At 39.6% G+C, this 16,781-nt stretch overlaps 1 protein-coding gene and 1 pseudogene across 1 annotated transcript; both read right to left on the bottom strand.

Annotated features, from left to right (window-relative positions):
* Positions 1-1,993: 1,993 nt before the first annotated feature.
* Positions 1,994-2,941, bottom strand: LOC110149878 (olfactory receptor 4D2-like; annotated as a pseudogene).
* Positions 2,942-7,217: 4,276 nt separating this feature from the next.
* LOC110125054 (olfactory receptor 4D2-like) lies at positions 7,218-8,153 on the bottom strand. The gene has a single exon (XM_020873897.2). The coding sequence runs from the start codon at positions 8,151-8,153 to the stop codon at positions 7,218-7,220; it is 936 nt and encodes a 311-aa protein (XP_020729556.2).
* Positions 8,154-16,781: the final 8,628 nt, after the last annotated feature.

Below are 16,781 nucleotides of genomic sequence, written 5' to 3'. Positions count from 1 at the left end.
TTGAGAGTCCCTTGGACTGCAAGGAGGTCCAACCAATCCATCCTGAAGGAGATCAGTCCTGGGTGTTCATTGGAAGGACTGATGCTGAAGCTGAAACTCTAGTACTTCGGCCACCTCATGCCAAGAGTTGACTCATTGGAAAAGACCCTGATACTGGGAGGGACTGGGGGCAGGAGGAGAAGGGGACAACAGAGGATGAGATGACTGGATGGCATCACCGACTCAATGGGCATGAGTTTGAGTAAACTCCGGGAGTTGGTAATGGACAGGGAGGCCTGGCGTGCTGCCATTCATGGGGTTGCAGAGTCGGACACGACTGAGCGACTGAACTGAACTGATAGTAAACACTGACAATAGATCAGTAACCAAGCTATATAAGAACTTCTACATTAAAAACAAAAATCTAGGACTTCCCTGGTGGGTCTAGAGGCTAATATTCCAGGCTCCTATTGCAAGGGCCCGGGTTCAATTCCTCATTAGGGAACTATTCCTCATTAGAGCCTACATGCTGCTACTAAAGATTCTGCGCAGGCAATGAAGATCAAGGAAATCCCACACGCAGCAACTAAGACCCAGTGAAGCCAAATAAATAAATATTTTAAAAAATCCTCCAGTTAAAAAAAAAAAGACTGCAGTGACATACCATTTTTATTCACTCAATTGGCAAAAGTTAAGAAGTCCAAAAATATTAACAATTACGAGGATGTGAATCAACCTCAGCAATGCAGCTGACCATGTAATTTGGTACAACTTTGGAAAACAATTTGGCACTACTTTGTAAAAGTAAATCTTTGAAGATCTCACAATTTAGCAATTCCATTTCAAGGTATATAATCCATAGGTCCTCAACATAACAACTGGAGACAAGTGGAACATTCCAAAGAGTGTTGTTCCAAGAGTAAAAACTGGGAACAATCCAAATAAGCTTATTCTTACGATGGAATATTACGCAGCAGTGCATATGAATGAAATATAGCCAAACAAAGCAATGTGGAAGTTTAGAAAAAATGCTGAGTGAAAAAAGCAAATTCTAGAATATTCTGTACAATCTTTTATTTGTATAAATCTCATAAAAGCAAAACAAAGCAATATACTGAATATGTTCATATGTGATTAGCTTGTTTTTATGTGCAATGGAATGATAAACACTAAATTCAAGAATGTGGTTTTATCTGGGAAGAAGTGATGTGATGGAAAGCACCTATAGTCAGGTATAAGTTGTTAGTACAGGCTGGTTCTTGAACAGTAGCATATTCATGAGTGTTCATATAATATAATATAGTGTTTTATAACTTAGAAGCATTTTTATTCATAATCTTTTGCTTGTTATAATTACTTATGCTATATTAAAACATAGAGAAAAACAACAGTCATATAATTTCAAGTTTGCAAATAAAATAAAATATATGGTACAATGTTTTCTCACAGTATTTTCAATTTGATTCTTATAATAAAGCTAGAGGGTTTGGGCTAGATATTAGTTCTAGCAAGTGTGTTGAGAAAAATGTCATGAGGCCAAGAGACCCCAGGTGTCTCATTCAAGATCATCCTTTGGTAAGTGATGGGTTAGGGTCTTCAACTGAAGGCTTAAGACTCAGAATGCTGGGCAGTTTCCAACAACCCAGGCTCATTCTTAAATGGGGTACTAGGTAAAGGGGTCAAAATACAAAAAACAGAACTGCTGTTCTGGGGAAATGCTGTCATCCTAAGAAGAAAGAGTCCACCAAGAAGGCAGAAAGGAGGTGGGACTTTCCAGAATGTTTCTGTGACAACACATCCTATGTGTTGAAAACACATAGGAGTGTTCAAACAACCATCAAAAACAAAAATAAGGATATTATCCATTTTCCTAAAAATCTGAATATGTTGCTTAGGTTCACTGTGCATTTACTTCTATGAGGACTCTCACAACACATCCAGGAGATATGAATAGGGCAGACACAGCAGCTCTCTCTCCACTTTACAAGTGGAAAACAAAGCCAAAGTGATATACTCACTGTAATTTCCTTATACAATCCAACTGATGTGAGTGCAATCTCTTTGGTGCTGCCTGTATCTCCTGGTTCATCAGGATGCAGATCATGGGCAAGCATGGGGTTCTTGACCGTGTGGCTGATGGATACAGCATGGACCACGGAGAAAGAAGAGAAGGGCCTGGCATAGAGGTAAATGCTTGGAATGAAGACCATAGATACCATGAAAATGGGGGTGGTATGGGTGGAAGCTGCCTTCCTCCTCACCTGCTCTTAGTGGGACCTCAGCATCACCAGGATGGCTGAATAGGAGACCAGGAGGAGGAGGAACCAGATGACATCCAGCACCCCACTGTTGCAGATCATGAGGAACTCCAGGACAGAAGTGTCAGTGCAGGTGAGTCCCAATACCTGTGGAACATCACAGTAGAAGATATCTAGGACATTGGGGCCACAAAAAGGCAGTGGGAGCATCAGAGCCAGTTGGGAGATGGAATGAACAAAACCTATCATCCAGGCTGTTGCCACCAACTCCACACAGAGCTGAATGCTCATGATAGTGACATAGTAGAGGGGCATGAAGATGGCTATGTAATGGTCTGAGACCTTCATAGAGAGGAAGAAGGTCATGACACCTCCCAGAAAGTGGAGGAAGAAGACCTGAGCCTCATAGCCCTGGTAGGAGATGTCTTCTTCTCAGTGAGGAAGTCCACCAGAATCTTTGGGGCAGGGACTGAGGAGAAACAGAGGTCTATGAGTGCCCAGTTTCACAGCAGAAAATACATGGGTGTGTGGAGCCTGGAATCAGAGGTAACTGTGAACATGATGAGGAGGTTTCCCATGAGAGTGGTGGTGCAGACAAACAGGAACACCAGAAACAAGAAGAGCTGGAGCTCCTGAGTCTGTGAGAGCCCCAGGACAAATTCTGATATAGACAAATTCTGATATGAGAGAGTCCCTGGTTCCATGGTGTTTTCTCTATACATCTAAAGAAAACACACAAGGAAAGAGATGCATTATTGCTCAGGGGCTCACTCAGATTGAGTGTCCAGGTCTCGATGATGGACTTTCATGTGCAGATCATAATACCTGGTGCTGACTTAATGGTCTTGTCTCTGGAGATTTCACTAGTTGGTTCTGGAATATATATTCATCAGGGGCTTCCCAGGAGGCTCAGCGGTAAAGAACCTACCTGCCAATGCAGGAGACACAGGAGAGGTGGGTTCAATCCCTGTTTTGGGAAGATCCCCAAGAGGAGGAAATGGCAATCCACTCCAGTATTCTTGCCTGAAAAATCCCGTGGACAGAGGAGCCTGGCAGGCCACAGCCCATGAGGTCATGAAGAGTTGGACATGACTGAGCAACTGAACACAAACCCGAGTATATATTCATAAGATAGCTTAACGCTATCCAAAGACACATGCAACCTGCCTTTCAAAGATTTAGTGTTATCTACCGGTAGTAACACACTTGGAGTTCAACAGACCTGCACTTAAATTTCTATTTCCTTGATATTTGACTCTGGAGAAATTACTTAACCTCTTTGAGACTAAGTTTCCATATTTGTATGGTAGGAATAAAAATGACTTTCTTTATAGAATTGTCTAGAGGATTAAATAAAATAACACACATGGTTCCTAGAAGAGTGTTGGGAATAATAAATGGCAAACTTTCCTCTGTGTAGTCTCCTACCCTAAAACCTCCTCCCTTCTTTGAAAATCTATTTTATACCAAAACTTTTTATGCAACACTTACCACATCATAATGTTAATGAACTTTTTGTGTTTCTGTATTTTCCATCTATAATTCAACTAAACTTTTGCACAGTGATAAATATGCATCTTATAATTTATTTGTGCCCTACAGTGCCCATTTTTGCTGATAGTCAATACTCAAAATCTTTTTTTTTTCATTTATTTTTATTAGTCGGAGGCAAATTATTTTACAATATTGTATCTTTTGGCTGCCATGTGGGTGAATATCTATAGGGAATGCCTCCCTTAACTGGTGGAGATGGTCCCTTACTGGGTGAAGTAACAGAATATTTGGTGTGTGTGCTGAGACATGAGATGGGGGAGAGAGATTGTCTGGGTTAAAAAAGGGGTGATGGATCTTCTATGAAGGGGAATGGAAGAACTCTTCTTAATGAAACTAGAATTTTAGAAGATGTTACTGAATATGAGGATAGAAGAGAAAGGAAGATATTGATATAAGAGGAAATAGACAAAGCAATAAAGAGGGGCGATTAATAGGAAGGGAGAGGAAGGAAGGGGAATGTAAAGGTGGAGAAGAGGGGAGGACTAGGAATAAAGATGAAGGAGGACATGGAGGGTAAGAGATAGAGGTGACAAGTGAGGGTTAAGTGGCCTCCTCACTCCCCTGCCTTGTCTCTTTCCACCCCCTTACCTGCCTCTTGCAATCTGTTATCCAATAGTGGTCATTTTAGTCTCATCCTTCCGCTTCCATCTGCATCCACTTTGCTCCATCTTCTATATCACTGTCACAGAGACCTTTCTAAACTGGTATCTGATCACTTGCCTTGTTCATTATAACCTTTAATGACTATCAAGGACTCATAACTTAAAACTCAGAATCTTAGATGTATATTAATATCTACAACTACACTTCTGGGATTTTTAAAAAAATTTCTACATTTAATGATGCTGATATTGGTTTTATATATTCACAGGCAATGTTTTAGGTACACACAAATTTAGAATTATTCTATCTTCTCAGTGTATTTCTCATCTAATATTATGAATTATCCCTCCTTATTATTTTAAAAAATCTACTTTTCTAATATTAGTCTATCTACATTAGCTATTTTTGTGGGTTTTTTAAATCAATTAATTAATTTTCATTGGAGGATAATTACTTTACAATATTGTGGTGGTTTTTTTGCCATACATTGACATGAATCAGCCATGGGTGGACATGTGTCCCCCTATCCTGAATGCCCCCTCCCATCTCCCTCCCCACCCCATCTCTCTGGGTTGTCCCAGGGAGTTTTTTTCTTAGTTAGTGTTTGAATGCTATGTATAATGAGAGTATTATTTCACTCTATTAAATTACATTTAAGTTTTGTCTTGTAAGCTGTATAAAATTAGATTTAAAATTTTTATTCAATATAACAATCTTTGTTGTTTTAAGTGGGACATTTAGTCTGAATAAATTTAATGTAATTACTGACATACATGTTTATATTTATCATCTTAGTTTTTGTTTTCTATTAGTTCCACAGATTTTAAGATTCTTTTTTTCTTTTTTTTTTAATTAAATAATCTCTATAATTTCTACAGTTCCCTGTCCTGAACCCCCCTCCCACCTCCCTCCCCATCCCATCCTTCAGTGACATCCCAGTGAACCAGCCCTGAGCACCCTGTATCATGCATTGAACCTGGACTGGTGATCTGTTTCACATATGATAATATACATGTTTCAGTTTTTTTGGATCTTTTTTCTTGTTTCTTTTTAGATAAGTAAAGTAGTTTTGACTATTAAAAACAACAACAACAACAACTCAGACTCTGAGAAGCTGCCTAACATGGTTTGTGGGTTAATTCATGGTTCAAAAACATGCTTACATATGTGCATGCAACTCCCTCTCAGTAGGTCACACTAAGTTCTAAAACATAGGCTCCATCTACCTTTCTTACCAGTATCTTTGTTACCCAGGAACTGATGGCTAGTCAGGAATCCAGGGTGTCTCACATATGTTATATGTTTGGTTATTTCTGTAGCTTTGGGAATACATTCTGTTTCCTGAAATACCTCCTACTATCTTCTCAGCCTTGAAGTCCTCAGATATCACCTCTGTGACTCCTCCATTTCTCACATGAAGAATTAATCCATTTCTCTGGGTTCTGGTTCCGATAACATTTTGTAAGTACATTTGTTACAGCTTTTGTCATATTTTTCCTGTTCTTTCTCTTAACTAGATTGTAAATTCAATAATTTAGTAGCCCTAGCACCTATAATAGCAACTCTGATTTAGCATTTGCTCAAATATGTTCCTATTCTAATGTATTAGGAGATAATTACGTGATCTTGTTCAATGTGACCATGTAGAAAATTGTGGGGTGTATGACCTTACCCTTTGCTCGCAGCATCTTCCCTCCAAATCACAAGACCAAATGTTACTTGGTGGTTAAAAGCCTGGTTTTCACTTGCCACTTGAGGAATCTGTTTTGAATGCCTTATATCCTCTGCATTGCTGTTGAGGTTATCCTCAAACTTTAGACTGACTAGCATGGAGTTCATATCACTTGTTCATTCTCTACACTCTCCAACAACTGTTTCTGGATGCTTCTTACAGCTGCTTTATATGCAGGTGAGAAAATTCTAGTTTCACACCTTCCTTCAGCCCAGAATGGGAAAGAGTCTTCAGGTCATCCATCCTCTTAGAGATCCTTTATCTGCAGGATCAGTTTCCCAGCCAGTGCCCATACATCACCCATACAACAAAGAGAGTGACCCTAGGAGACAAGAGTATATCCTTGGGGAGAAACCACTGGACTGCCTCAGAAAGCAGGACAAGGTCCCTGCCCTCTCTAGCCTGGGTTCCCCAACCATCCCACATTGTCCTCATAGCCATATCATCCAAAGTATATAAAGATTTGGTCACTAAAGTAGAATATCCTGCAGAATATCCAAGAAGTATTTGGTCCAGAAAGACCCAATCCAAAGTACAGGTAGATATGTTCTTTGATGATGGAAAACATTTAGAAACTTAAAAAATGATATCACTTCCAAAATACCAGTGTGGAATGAGTCAGAGAGCATGAAGGAGAACAAATGTAATTGTTCCAGACTTGACATAAAAGTGTTGACCATTCATCAGAGATATTCACCCATAGAAGAGGAACTCTCTGTTTTCCCTTGTGATGGTGAGATACTCTGAGTTTCAAATCTCACCCATATCTCCTGCCTCAAAACCTGGAGTCAGAGGAACCAACTCCTGGCCAAGCTCTGCCCCTCACTTGCTGCTTATTATTGAGCAAGTCTTTTCTCTTTGAGTTTTCTCATTTGTAAAACTGTATAACACTACCATACCTTCTGTCAGTTTTGTAAGAATGAGAGAGAAGTCTGACAGTAACTAACAAAATAGCTGACACAGGAAAATGTCCATAGAAATATTAGTTTAATTTCAACTGTCACACTCCATAAAGACTTTCCTCCACTTCCCACATGGAAAACAAAGGTTCAAGGAGAAGATTTGTCATTTAAAATCAACCTATTTTAAGTTCACTCCCTAGTGGAAATCACTAGGTGCTTGCCTAATCTCTTCACTGCTGCCTGCATCTCCTGGTTCCTCAGGGTGTAGATCATGGGGTTGAGCATAGGGGTGATAACGGTTTGGCTGATGGACACAGCTTTGTCCATGGGAAAAGAGGTAAAGGGCCGGGCATAAATATAGATACAGGGAATGAAGACCATAGACACAACAATGATGTGAGTGGTGCACGTGGAAGCTGCCTTCCTCCTCGCCTGCCCAGAGTGGGACCTCAGCATCACCAGGATGACGGTGTAAGAGATCAGAAGGAAGAGGAACCAGATAAGGACCAGCATCCCACTGTTGGAGATCATAAGGAACTCCAGGAGGGAGGTGTCTGTGCAGGCAAGTTTTAGCACTTGTGGAATGTCACAGTAGAAGTTATCTAGGATGTTGGGTCCACAGAAAGGTAATGGGAGCATCAGAATCAGCTGGACAATGGAGTGGAGAAAGCCCCCTACCCAGGCAGCCACCACCAGCCCCACACACACTTGAGTGTTCATGATGGTGACATAGTGGAGGGGTCGGGAGATGGCTATGTAGCGGTCATAGGCCATCACTGAGAGGAAGAAGACAGTCCCACCTCCCAGAAAGTGGAAGAAGAAGATCTGGGCCATGCAGCCCTGGTAGGAGATGGTCTTCTTCTCAGCAAGGAAGTCCACCAGCATCTTTGGGGCAGTGACTGAGGAGAAACAGATGTCTATAACAGCCATATTTCTCAGCAGAAAATACATGGGTGTGTGGAGCCTGGAATCAGAGGTCACTGTAACTATGATGAGGAAGTTTCCCATGACAGTGGTGGTGTAGACAAACAGGAACACCAGGAACAAGAAAAGCTGGAGTTCCTGGTACTGTGAGAACCCTAGGAAGACAAATTCTGATATCCACGTGAGGTTCCCTGAATCCATGATGTCTTCTCCATACTCCTAAGGGAAACACACCAGAGACAGAGAGGCTGAAGTTGTTGCTTGCTCTCTTAGTGCTCAAGCGCTGAATTCAGTTGTCCAATCAATGTGAGGGACATTCTCATGTACAGATTACAATATCAAGTGCTGATTCAATGACTGTCTTAGAAAGTTTACTAGTTGGTGCTGGGATACACATATTTGAGTTATCTTAAAGCCATCCAAAGACACAAGCCACCTGCCTTTCCAATATTCAGTGTAATCTCATGGTGGGAAGACAGAGTTCAATAGAACCAAAATCATATTTGAGAGCTATTTCCTTGAGATTTGGCCTTGAGTAAATTACTTAATCTGAGTCTCAGTTTCCACATCAGAGAAATATATTTTCTTTATAGAATTTGGCTTAAGGGATTAAATAAAATAACATATAAATTTCATAAACAGTATTTGGAATAATAAATGTTAATTACTCTCTTCTGTGTAGTCTCTTAGTCCTTGAAGGTTACTTTCCATTTACAGTTAATAGAAATAATGGCATCAATAATGGCAAAATAATATGGCATCAATCATTTTTCATGCAACAGTGGACACATCAGAATGTGTTAATGGACTTTTCATGTGTCTATGTTTTCCCTTCACAATGCAACCATAATGTGCTAGACACATAGGTCTTGATTTCCCAGTTTAACTGTGCCCTGCAGTGCCCATAGTCAGTAATTGAAAAGTACCTGGTGTTAACTGCTAGGTGGGTGAAAAGCTATTGTGGTTTAGGACATGTGAGGGAGCCTCTGGCCACAGTGGCACACCTGCGACATTCCATTTCTTTCCATCCCCAGGATAAGTGACCCTTACTGGATGAGGCTCCCCAGATGATAGTGGAAAAGTGGCAAAGGGGTAAATATTTCATTAGTGAAGAAATAGATAAATACATTGTTTGAAGGAGACAGAGCTCTTCTGAAAGGAGAGCAATTTCAGATGGTAGTAGTATTGATCCAAGTGTAGAAGAAAAAAGTATTGAAGTAAAAGAAAGAAATAAACAAAGAATTCAGAGAAAGGAAATCATAAGGAAGGAAGATAGGGGAATATAATGGTGAAAAAAGGAGACAGGAAAAGGTGGTGTGGCAGGGGAGGGAGTGGGAACAGAAATGAAGGACTCAGAGGGCAAGAGGTAGAAGTGATAGGTGAGGGTTAAATGCCTTCCCCATGCCTTCAGCTTCCTCTCAATCTCCATCCACTCTCACTTGACCTCCTGAAATCCATTCTCTCTCAGGGATTATTTTTCCCTTTCTCTTTCATGCCGGTACACCTTCTACACAGCTGTCCATGAGACCTTTCTAAACGCTGATCTGATCATGTTCCCCTCTCACATCTCTTCTTTAGTGATTCCACCAGAGCACCTTAGGAGCCGCATGTAATATTTTGTGGATCAAGTCAGGGTAGAAACACATACATATGCAAGCGACTCGGCATGTCACACAGGGCTCTAAATGTAAGCGCCATCTACTTTCTAACCAGTAACTCTGCCTCCGATGAACCACTAGCTCTTTAATGAATTAGTCTTAAACATCGGAGAAGGCAATGGCACCTCACTCCAGTACTCTTGTCTGGAAAATCCCATGGATGGAGGAGCCTGTTAGGCTGCGGTCCATGGGATCGCTAAGAGTCGGACATGACTGAGCGACTTCACTTTCACGCATTGGAGAAGGAAATGGCAACCCACTCCAGTGTTCTTGCCTGGAGAATCCCAGGGACGGGGGAGCCTGGAGGGCTGCCCCCACCAGGGTCTATGGGGTCTATGGGGTCGCACAGAGTCAGACATGACTGAAGTGACTTAGCAGCAGCTGTCTTAAACATGCTGCATATTTCTTTCCATGTTTATTTCTTACAATTCTCTCCATCTTCTCAACCCTAGAAAAGATTCATGTGAATGTGACCCTCTCTGTCACTCTTCTCACTCTTTCTCTGACGCAGAACAAATTCCCCATTTTTCAAGTTCTTAAACATTAAAAATCAGTTATCCCTTTTGGCTTAGACAGTAAAGAAACTGTCTGCCATGAAGGAGACCCAGATTTGATTCCTGGGTCAGGAAGATTCCCTGGAGAAGCAAATGGCTACCCATTCCATTATTCTTGCCTGGAAAATTCCATGGACAGAGGAGACTGGCAAGCTACAGTCCATAGTGTCACAAAGAATAGGACATGACTGAGCGACTAACATATACATGCACACACACACACACACACACACACACACACACACACATCTGAAACAAACCTCTGTTACAAGCTTATCATCATTCATTTTTGTCAGCTTCTCTCCTCAACCAACTATGTCATAATTTCAATATCTTGGTAATTGCAGAACTTGGAACAACAACTCTGATACAGCACATGCTCAATAAATATTATCAAATTAATGTATTTGATAATACATTATCATAATAATGATTTTAAAAGTGATTTTACTTATCCTCCATTCCTTATCTCACAAGGCCAGATCTATACTTGGTTGCTAAAAGTACTGGGTTTTACATGCAACCTGAAGCAGCTGTTTTAACAGTGCATCCCTGCTCCCAAATTTCTTCCCAAGGCTCTTCTCCAAAACTAGACTTAGTACCATCAAGTCTAGGTCACTTTTTTATTCTCCTCACCCTTGAACAAGTGTTTCTAAGAACCTAACTATCATTGACATATCTGAGGATGTGGAAACCCTCAGGCTCTCACCTTCCTTCAGTCCCAGATGGGAGAAGAGAGTTCATGTCTTACACTTTCCGGGAGACTCTCTCCATACAGCCTCATCTCTGTATCTCATCTCTGACATCTCATCCTGATCTCTGGCATCACTGGCACACATGAGTCATGACCCTGGGGAAGAGCACGTATTCCCAGGGAGAAATTATTGGGCTGATTTAAGTAAGCAGAGCTGGAGTGATCCCACTGGGGGCAAGGGAACAACGGGAGCTGTTAAAAAGTTTCTAAGTCCCTCAAAAACACTTGCTATTTGAGAGGGCTGCCTTGAGGACAAAAAAGCAAGAAAAACAAAACAGAATCAAACACACCACACATAAAACCAAAAGAAAAGAAAAGCCAACAAAGACATTGAAAATTATAGAGATTCATGACATGTAAGATTAGGAGATCAAAATTTGAAAAACCAGATTCTCTGAAAGTTTCTGGGATTTTTGGAAGGACCCATTTCAGAGACCAGTGTTTCACACTATAAGCATGAACCCGAATCACCTGAAGGGGATGCTAAACCTAAGGTTCAGTATCTCTTGGATGGCTGAGATCTACAGAGAATTAACATTTCTAACAACTTTTCAGGTGATGCTAATGCTACTTATCTGGGGCCATAGTTTGAGAATGACTTAGAGTTTCACTGCTCTTGTTAGCATGATGGACAGTTTCTTTCTCACATTATTAAGACCATTGGTTTGATAGCTTACTTTTAAAAAATTAATTGATCTTGGACAACAAGATAGATGGGAAAAGGTTTGTATACTATACTGGAAACAAACCCTATAAATTTGTCGTTTGTTTTACCAACCCGATCCCAAGGTCGACTCCCCATGTATATCCAATTCTATTTACACCATCTATAAAACTCTAGTACTCTTTATATATGAATTACTACTCAATTAAGTCCTTCCTTTTATACAAGGACTAGTACATGAATTGTATATATATTTCTTATATATTATGTATAAGGAATTGTATATACATTCCTTATGTATACATTCTTTATACATTATGAAGAACTGTTTAGATAATTTTTATTATCTTGGTGTAGAATAAAAACTGTGAGTTCTTAGATACAGTTTTCTGTTTTACATGAGATTTCCAGCATGATCTGAGTTCTTTTGTTACAAATATTTATACACAATCCCTCTGGTTTATTTTTAAAAGTATAAGAATTAGTGGCTTTTAAGTACAAGAGATTCTAAAAACACTAGTTTTTCCAATGTTTAGAGTTTCAGCTCATTTCAAACTCCTGTCTTCTCTTAAAATAGCCTGTATTGATACTGGAGAAGTGAATAGGTCTTATCAATCTCCTTTAGTGTCAGATGTCATTAACTGCAACTTTATACAATTAGCTAATTAAATCACCTGGATTAATTAATTATGATTCTGATTGAGTTCTCAATAAAAAAGTTATTGTATCTTCTGTTTATATATTTCTTTTCTCAAGGCACATAGAATGATAAATTATCTACTAAGCTACATATCAGCCTCAAAGTTGATTCTTCAGAGTGGGACTGTATATAATTTATCCACTTTAGAAAGATGATTCCAATGTTTTATTGTTTTAGAGTTACTTGGCCCATCGTGAAAATTCAACAAATGTTTAAAAATTAGTAAACAGAAACTTCAGTTAAATAGAATTGGGAGGGACAGAAGGAGTTCTCACACCCTACTACAACCTCAGAAACCAACAGGAAAAAGAAAGACTCCCCTTCCTCCAATGTAGACAATATTATAGCAAACACTGACAATAGATCAATAACCAAGTTATGTAAGAGCTTCTACATTAAAAAGAAAAAGCCTGGACTTCCCTGGTGGTCCAGAGGCTAATATTCCACCCTCCCATTGCAGGGGCCTGGGTTCAATTCCTAATTAGGGAACTAGATCCTATATGTTGCTACTAAAGATTCTACTTGAGACAGTGAATGAAGATCAAGGATGACCCCACATGTAGCAAATAAGACTGGGTGCAGCCAAATAAATAAATAAAAATTTTTTAAAAATCCCTCGAGTTTAAAAACAAAGGCTATCATGAAATACCATTTTTTATTCACTTAATTGGCAAAAATTAAGAAGTCTGACAATATTAACTGTTTACAATGATGTGAATCAACAGGAACACTTGGTGCTGCTGATGACCATGTAATTCGGTATAACTTGGGAAAGCAATTTTGCACTACTTTATAAGGGTAAATCTTTGAAGATCTCATGATTCAGTAATTCCATTTCAAGGTATATAACCCAGAGCTCTGCAACATGACAGCTGGAGACAAGTAGAAGAACATTCAAAAGAGTGTTGTTCCAAGAGCAAAAACTGGGACAACCCAAATAAGATTATTCTTACAATGGAATATTACATACACAGCAGTGCAGATGAGTGAACTACAGCCAAACAAAACAATATGGACATTTAGAGACAATGTGGAGTGAAAAGAAGCAAATCCCAGGATATCAGGTACAGTCTTATTTGTATAAAGCACAAACAAAAAATAATAAACTGATTATGTAATATTTGATGAAATTGTTTTTATAAGCAATGGAATGAAAACACCAAATTCAAGAACATGGTTTCATCTGGGGAGAAGTGATGTGATGGACAGCACCTATAGGCAGGCATAAGTTATTAGTACCATCTGGTTCTTGAACTGAAGAGCATGTTCACATAATATAGCATTTTATAACTTAGAAGCATTTTACAAATAATCTTTTGCTTGTTATAATTCCTTATGCTGCATTAAAATCTAGAGGAAAAAAACTGGTTAAATATATAATTTCAAGTTTGCAAATTAAATAGAATATAGTTATATGGTACAACAGTTTCTCACACACACACACACACACACACACACACACACACACACACAAGAAAAGACTGGTGAGGACTCAGCCCATGAAGAGCCATGGACTCTTTGTTACTGCAGTCTCCAACTCTCTTTTCCGTCTCTAGAAAAGCAGTCTTTTTCTCTTACACTGGAGCACTTGCACGTGGCTCACTATGGGTGCAGACCCTGAATTGTAATTCTCTGCTGATCCTGAATAAACCCATCTTTCCTGGGTAAATATTTGGCTATCTAGGTTTTAGATCAACTTGTTAACAGAACTGAAGGTTATCCTTTTTAAGAGTAGGAGAGAAGTAAAAGACAGATTTGGTACACCTCTATGCTCAATTCTGAGGATACAAAAATAGGACAAACATTCTCCTCTCAAGAACTCACAGGTTGATGGGGAAAACAGATCTAGAAACACATAAATACACTTCAGAGAGGAGATAGCTCTACCTCAGAAGAGTGTCTGGAATAATAAATGGAGGACACTCTCATCTGTGCAGTCTCCTATTCTTAAACCTCCTCCTTTCCTCGAACCTCTAACATATTTTGTACTAAGATTTTTCTTGCATCAGCATTTGTAATGAACTTTCTATGTTTCTATGTTTTTCCCTCCATAATTCAACTACAGAATCCAGAGGAATGAATATGCTTCTTATAATTTATTTGTGCCCTACAGTACCTATCTTTGCTGATAGTCAATACTCAAAAAGTATTGCCTGATGAGTGGGTGAAAAGCTATAGGGAATGCCTTCCCTCAGTGGTGTAGATGGTTCCTTACTGGGTGAGGTGAGAGGATAGATGGTGTGTGTGCTGAGATGTGAGGGTAGGAAGGAGATTCTTTGGGTTAGGCAAAGGGTGATGATCTTCCATGAATGACACTGAAAGAGCTCTTCTTAAAGAAGTGAACTTTAAAAAATGTTACTAAATACATGGGTAAAAGAGAAAGGAAGATAACGAAATAAGAGAAATAGAATAGAAAAAGGAATAAAGAGGGGCAATTAAGAGGGAGGGAGAGGAAAGAAGGGGAAGGGAAATGTTGGGGTGGGGGAATACTGGGAACAAAGATGAAGGACACAGAGGGTCAGAGATAGAGGTGACAAGTGAGGGTTAAGTGGCCTCCTCACTCCCCTGCCTTGTCTCTTCTCGTCACCCCCAACTGTCTCCTGCAAACTATTGTCCATCAGAGATTATTTTAGTGTCATCTTTCCACTTTCATCTGCATCCACTGAAGTCCATCTTTTACATCACTGTCACAGAGACCTTCATAAACTTGTACCTGACCACTTCCATTCCTCATTATAATCTTTTAGTGACTATCAAGGACTCACAGCTTAAAACCTAGATTCTTAGAAGAGACCTAACATTAGTTGTGGGTTAATTCAGGATTCAAAAACATGCTTTAATATGTACATGTAACTCTCTTTAAGTATGTCGCACCAAGATCAAAATGTAGGCTCCATCTACATTTCTCATCAGTATCCCTGTTACCTGGGAAGTGATTGCTAGTTAGGAATCCATGGGGTCTCACATATGCCATATGCTTGGTTATTTCTGCAGCTTTGGGAATGCATTCTGTTTCCTGAAATACCTTCTACTACCTTCTCAACCTTGAAGTCCTCAAATATCACCTGTTCTGTGACTCCTTCTCCATTTCTCACATGCAGAATTAATTCATTTTTCTGGGTTCCAATAACACTTTGCAAATACCTTTGTTACAGCTTTTATCATATTTTTCCTGTTGTTTCTCTTACCTAGATTATAAATTCAATAATTTAGTAGCCCTAGCAGCTATAATAGCAACTCTGATTTAGCACTTGCTCAAATACGTTGCTATCCCAGTGTATTAGTAGATAATAATGTGATTTTGTTCAACATGACCGTGTGGAAAATTGTGGGGTGTATCACCTTATCCTTTGCTCTCAGCATCTTCCCTCTAAACCACAAGACCAAGTGTTACTTGGTGGTTAAAACCTGGCTTTCACTTGCCACTTGAAGAATATGTTCTGAATGCCTTGTGTCCTCTGCATTGCTGTTGAGGTTATCCTCAGACTTTAGAGTGACTAGCATGGATTCCATATCACTTGTTTATTCTCTACACTCTCCAACAAGTTTCTGGATGCTTCTTACAGCTGCTTTATATGCAGGTGAGAAAATTCTAGTTTCATACCTTCCTTCAGCCCAGAATGGGAAAGAGTCTTCAGGTCATCCATCCTCTTAGAGATCCTTTATCCGCAGGATCAGTTTCCCAGCCAGTGCCCATACATCACCCATACAACAAAGAGAGTGACCCTAGGAGACAAGAGTATATCCTTGGGGAGAAACCACTGGACTGCCTCAGAAAGCAGGACAAGGTCCCTGCCCTCTCTAGCCTGGGTTCCCCAACCATCCCACAACATTGTCCTCATAGCCATATCATCCAAAGTATATAAAGATTTGGTCACTAAAGTAGAATATCCTGCAGAATATTCAAGAAGTATTTGGTCCAGAAAGACCCAATCCAAAGTACAGGTAGATATGTTCTTTGATGATGGAAAACATTTAGAAACTTAACAAATGATATCACTTCCAAAATACCACAGTGTGGAATGAGTCAGAGAGCATGAAGGAGAACAAATGTAATTGTTCCAGACTTGACATAAAAGTGTTGACCATTCATCAGAGATATTCACCCATAGAAGAAGAACTCCCTAAGTTTTCCCTTGTGATGGTGAGATACTCTGAGTTTCAAATCTCACCCATATCTCCTGCCTCAAAACCTGGAGTCAGAGGAACCAACTCCTGGCCAAGCTCTGCCCCTCACTTGCTGCTTATTATTGAGCAAGTCTTTTCTCTTTGAGTTTTCTCATTTGTAAAACTGTATAACACTACCATACCTTCTGTCAGTTTTGTAAGAATGAGAGAGAAGTCTGACAGTAACTAACAAAATAGCTGACACAGGAAAATGTCCATAGAAATATTAGTTTAATTTCAACTGTCACACTCCATAAAGACTTTCCTCCACTTCTCACATGGAAAACAAAGGTTCAAGGAGATTTGTCATTTAAAATCAACCTATTTTAAGT

The sequence above is a fragment of the Odocoileus virginianus genome, chromosome 17, assembly GCF_023699985.2.
Source record: "Odocoileus virginianus isolate 20LAN1187 ecotype Illinois chromosome 17, Ovbor_1.2, whole genome shotgun sequence".
Taxonomy (NCBI): Eukaryota; Metazoa; Chordata; class Mammalia; order Artiodactyla; family Cervidae; genus Odocoileus; species Odocoileus virginianus.
Note: the sequence above shows the minus strand (reverse complement) of the source record. Positions and strands in the feature narration are given on the sequence as shown.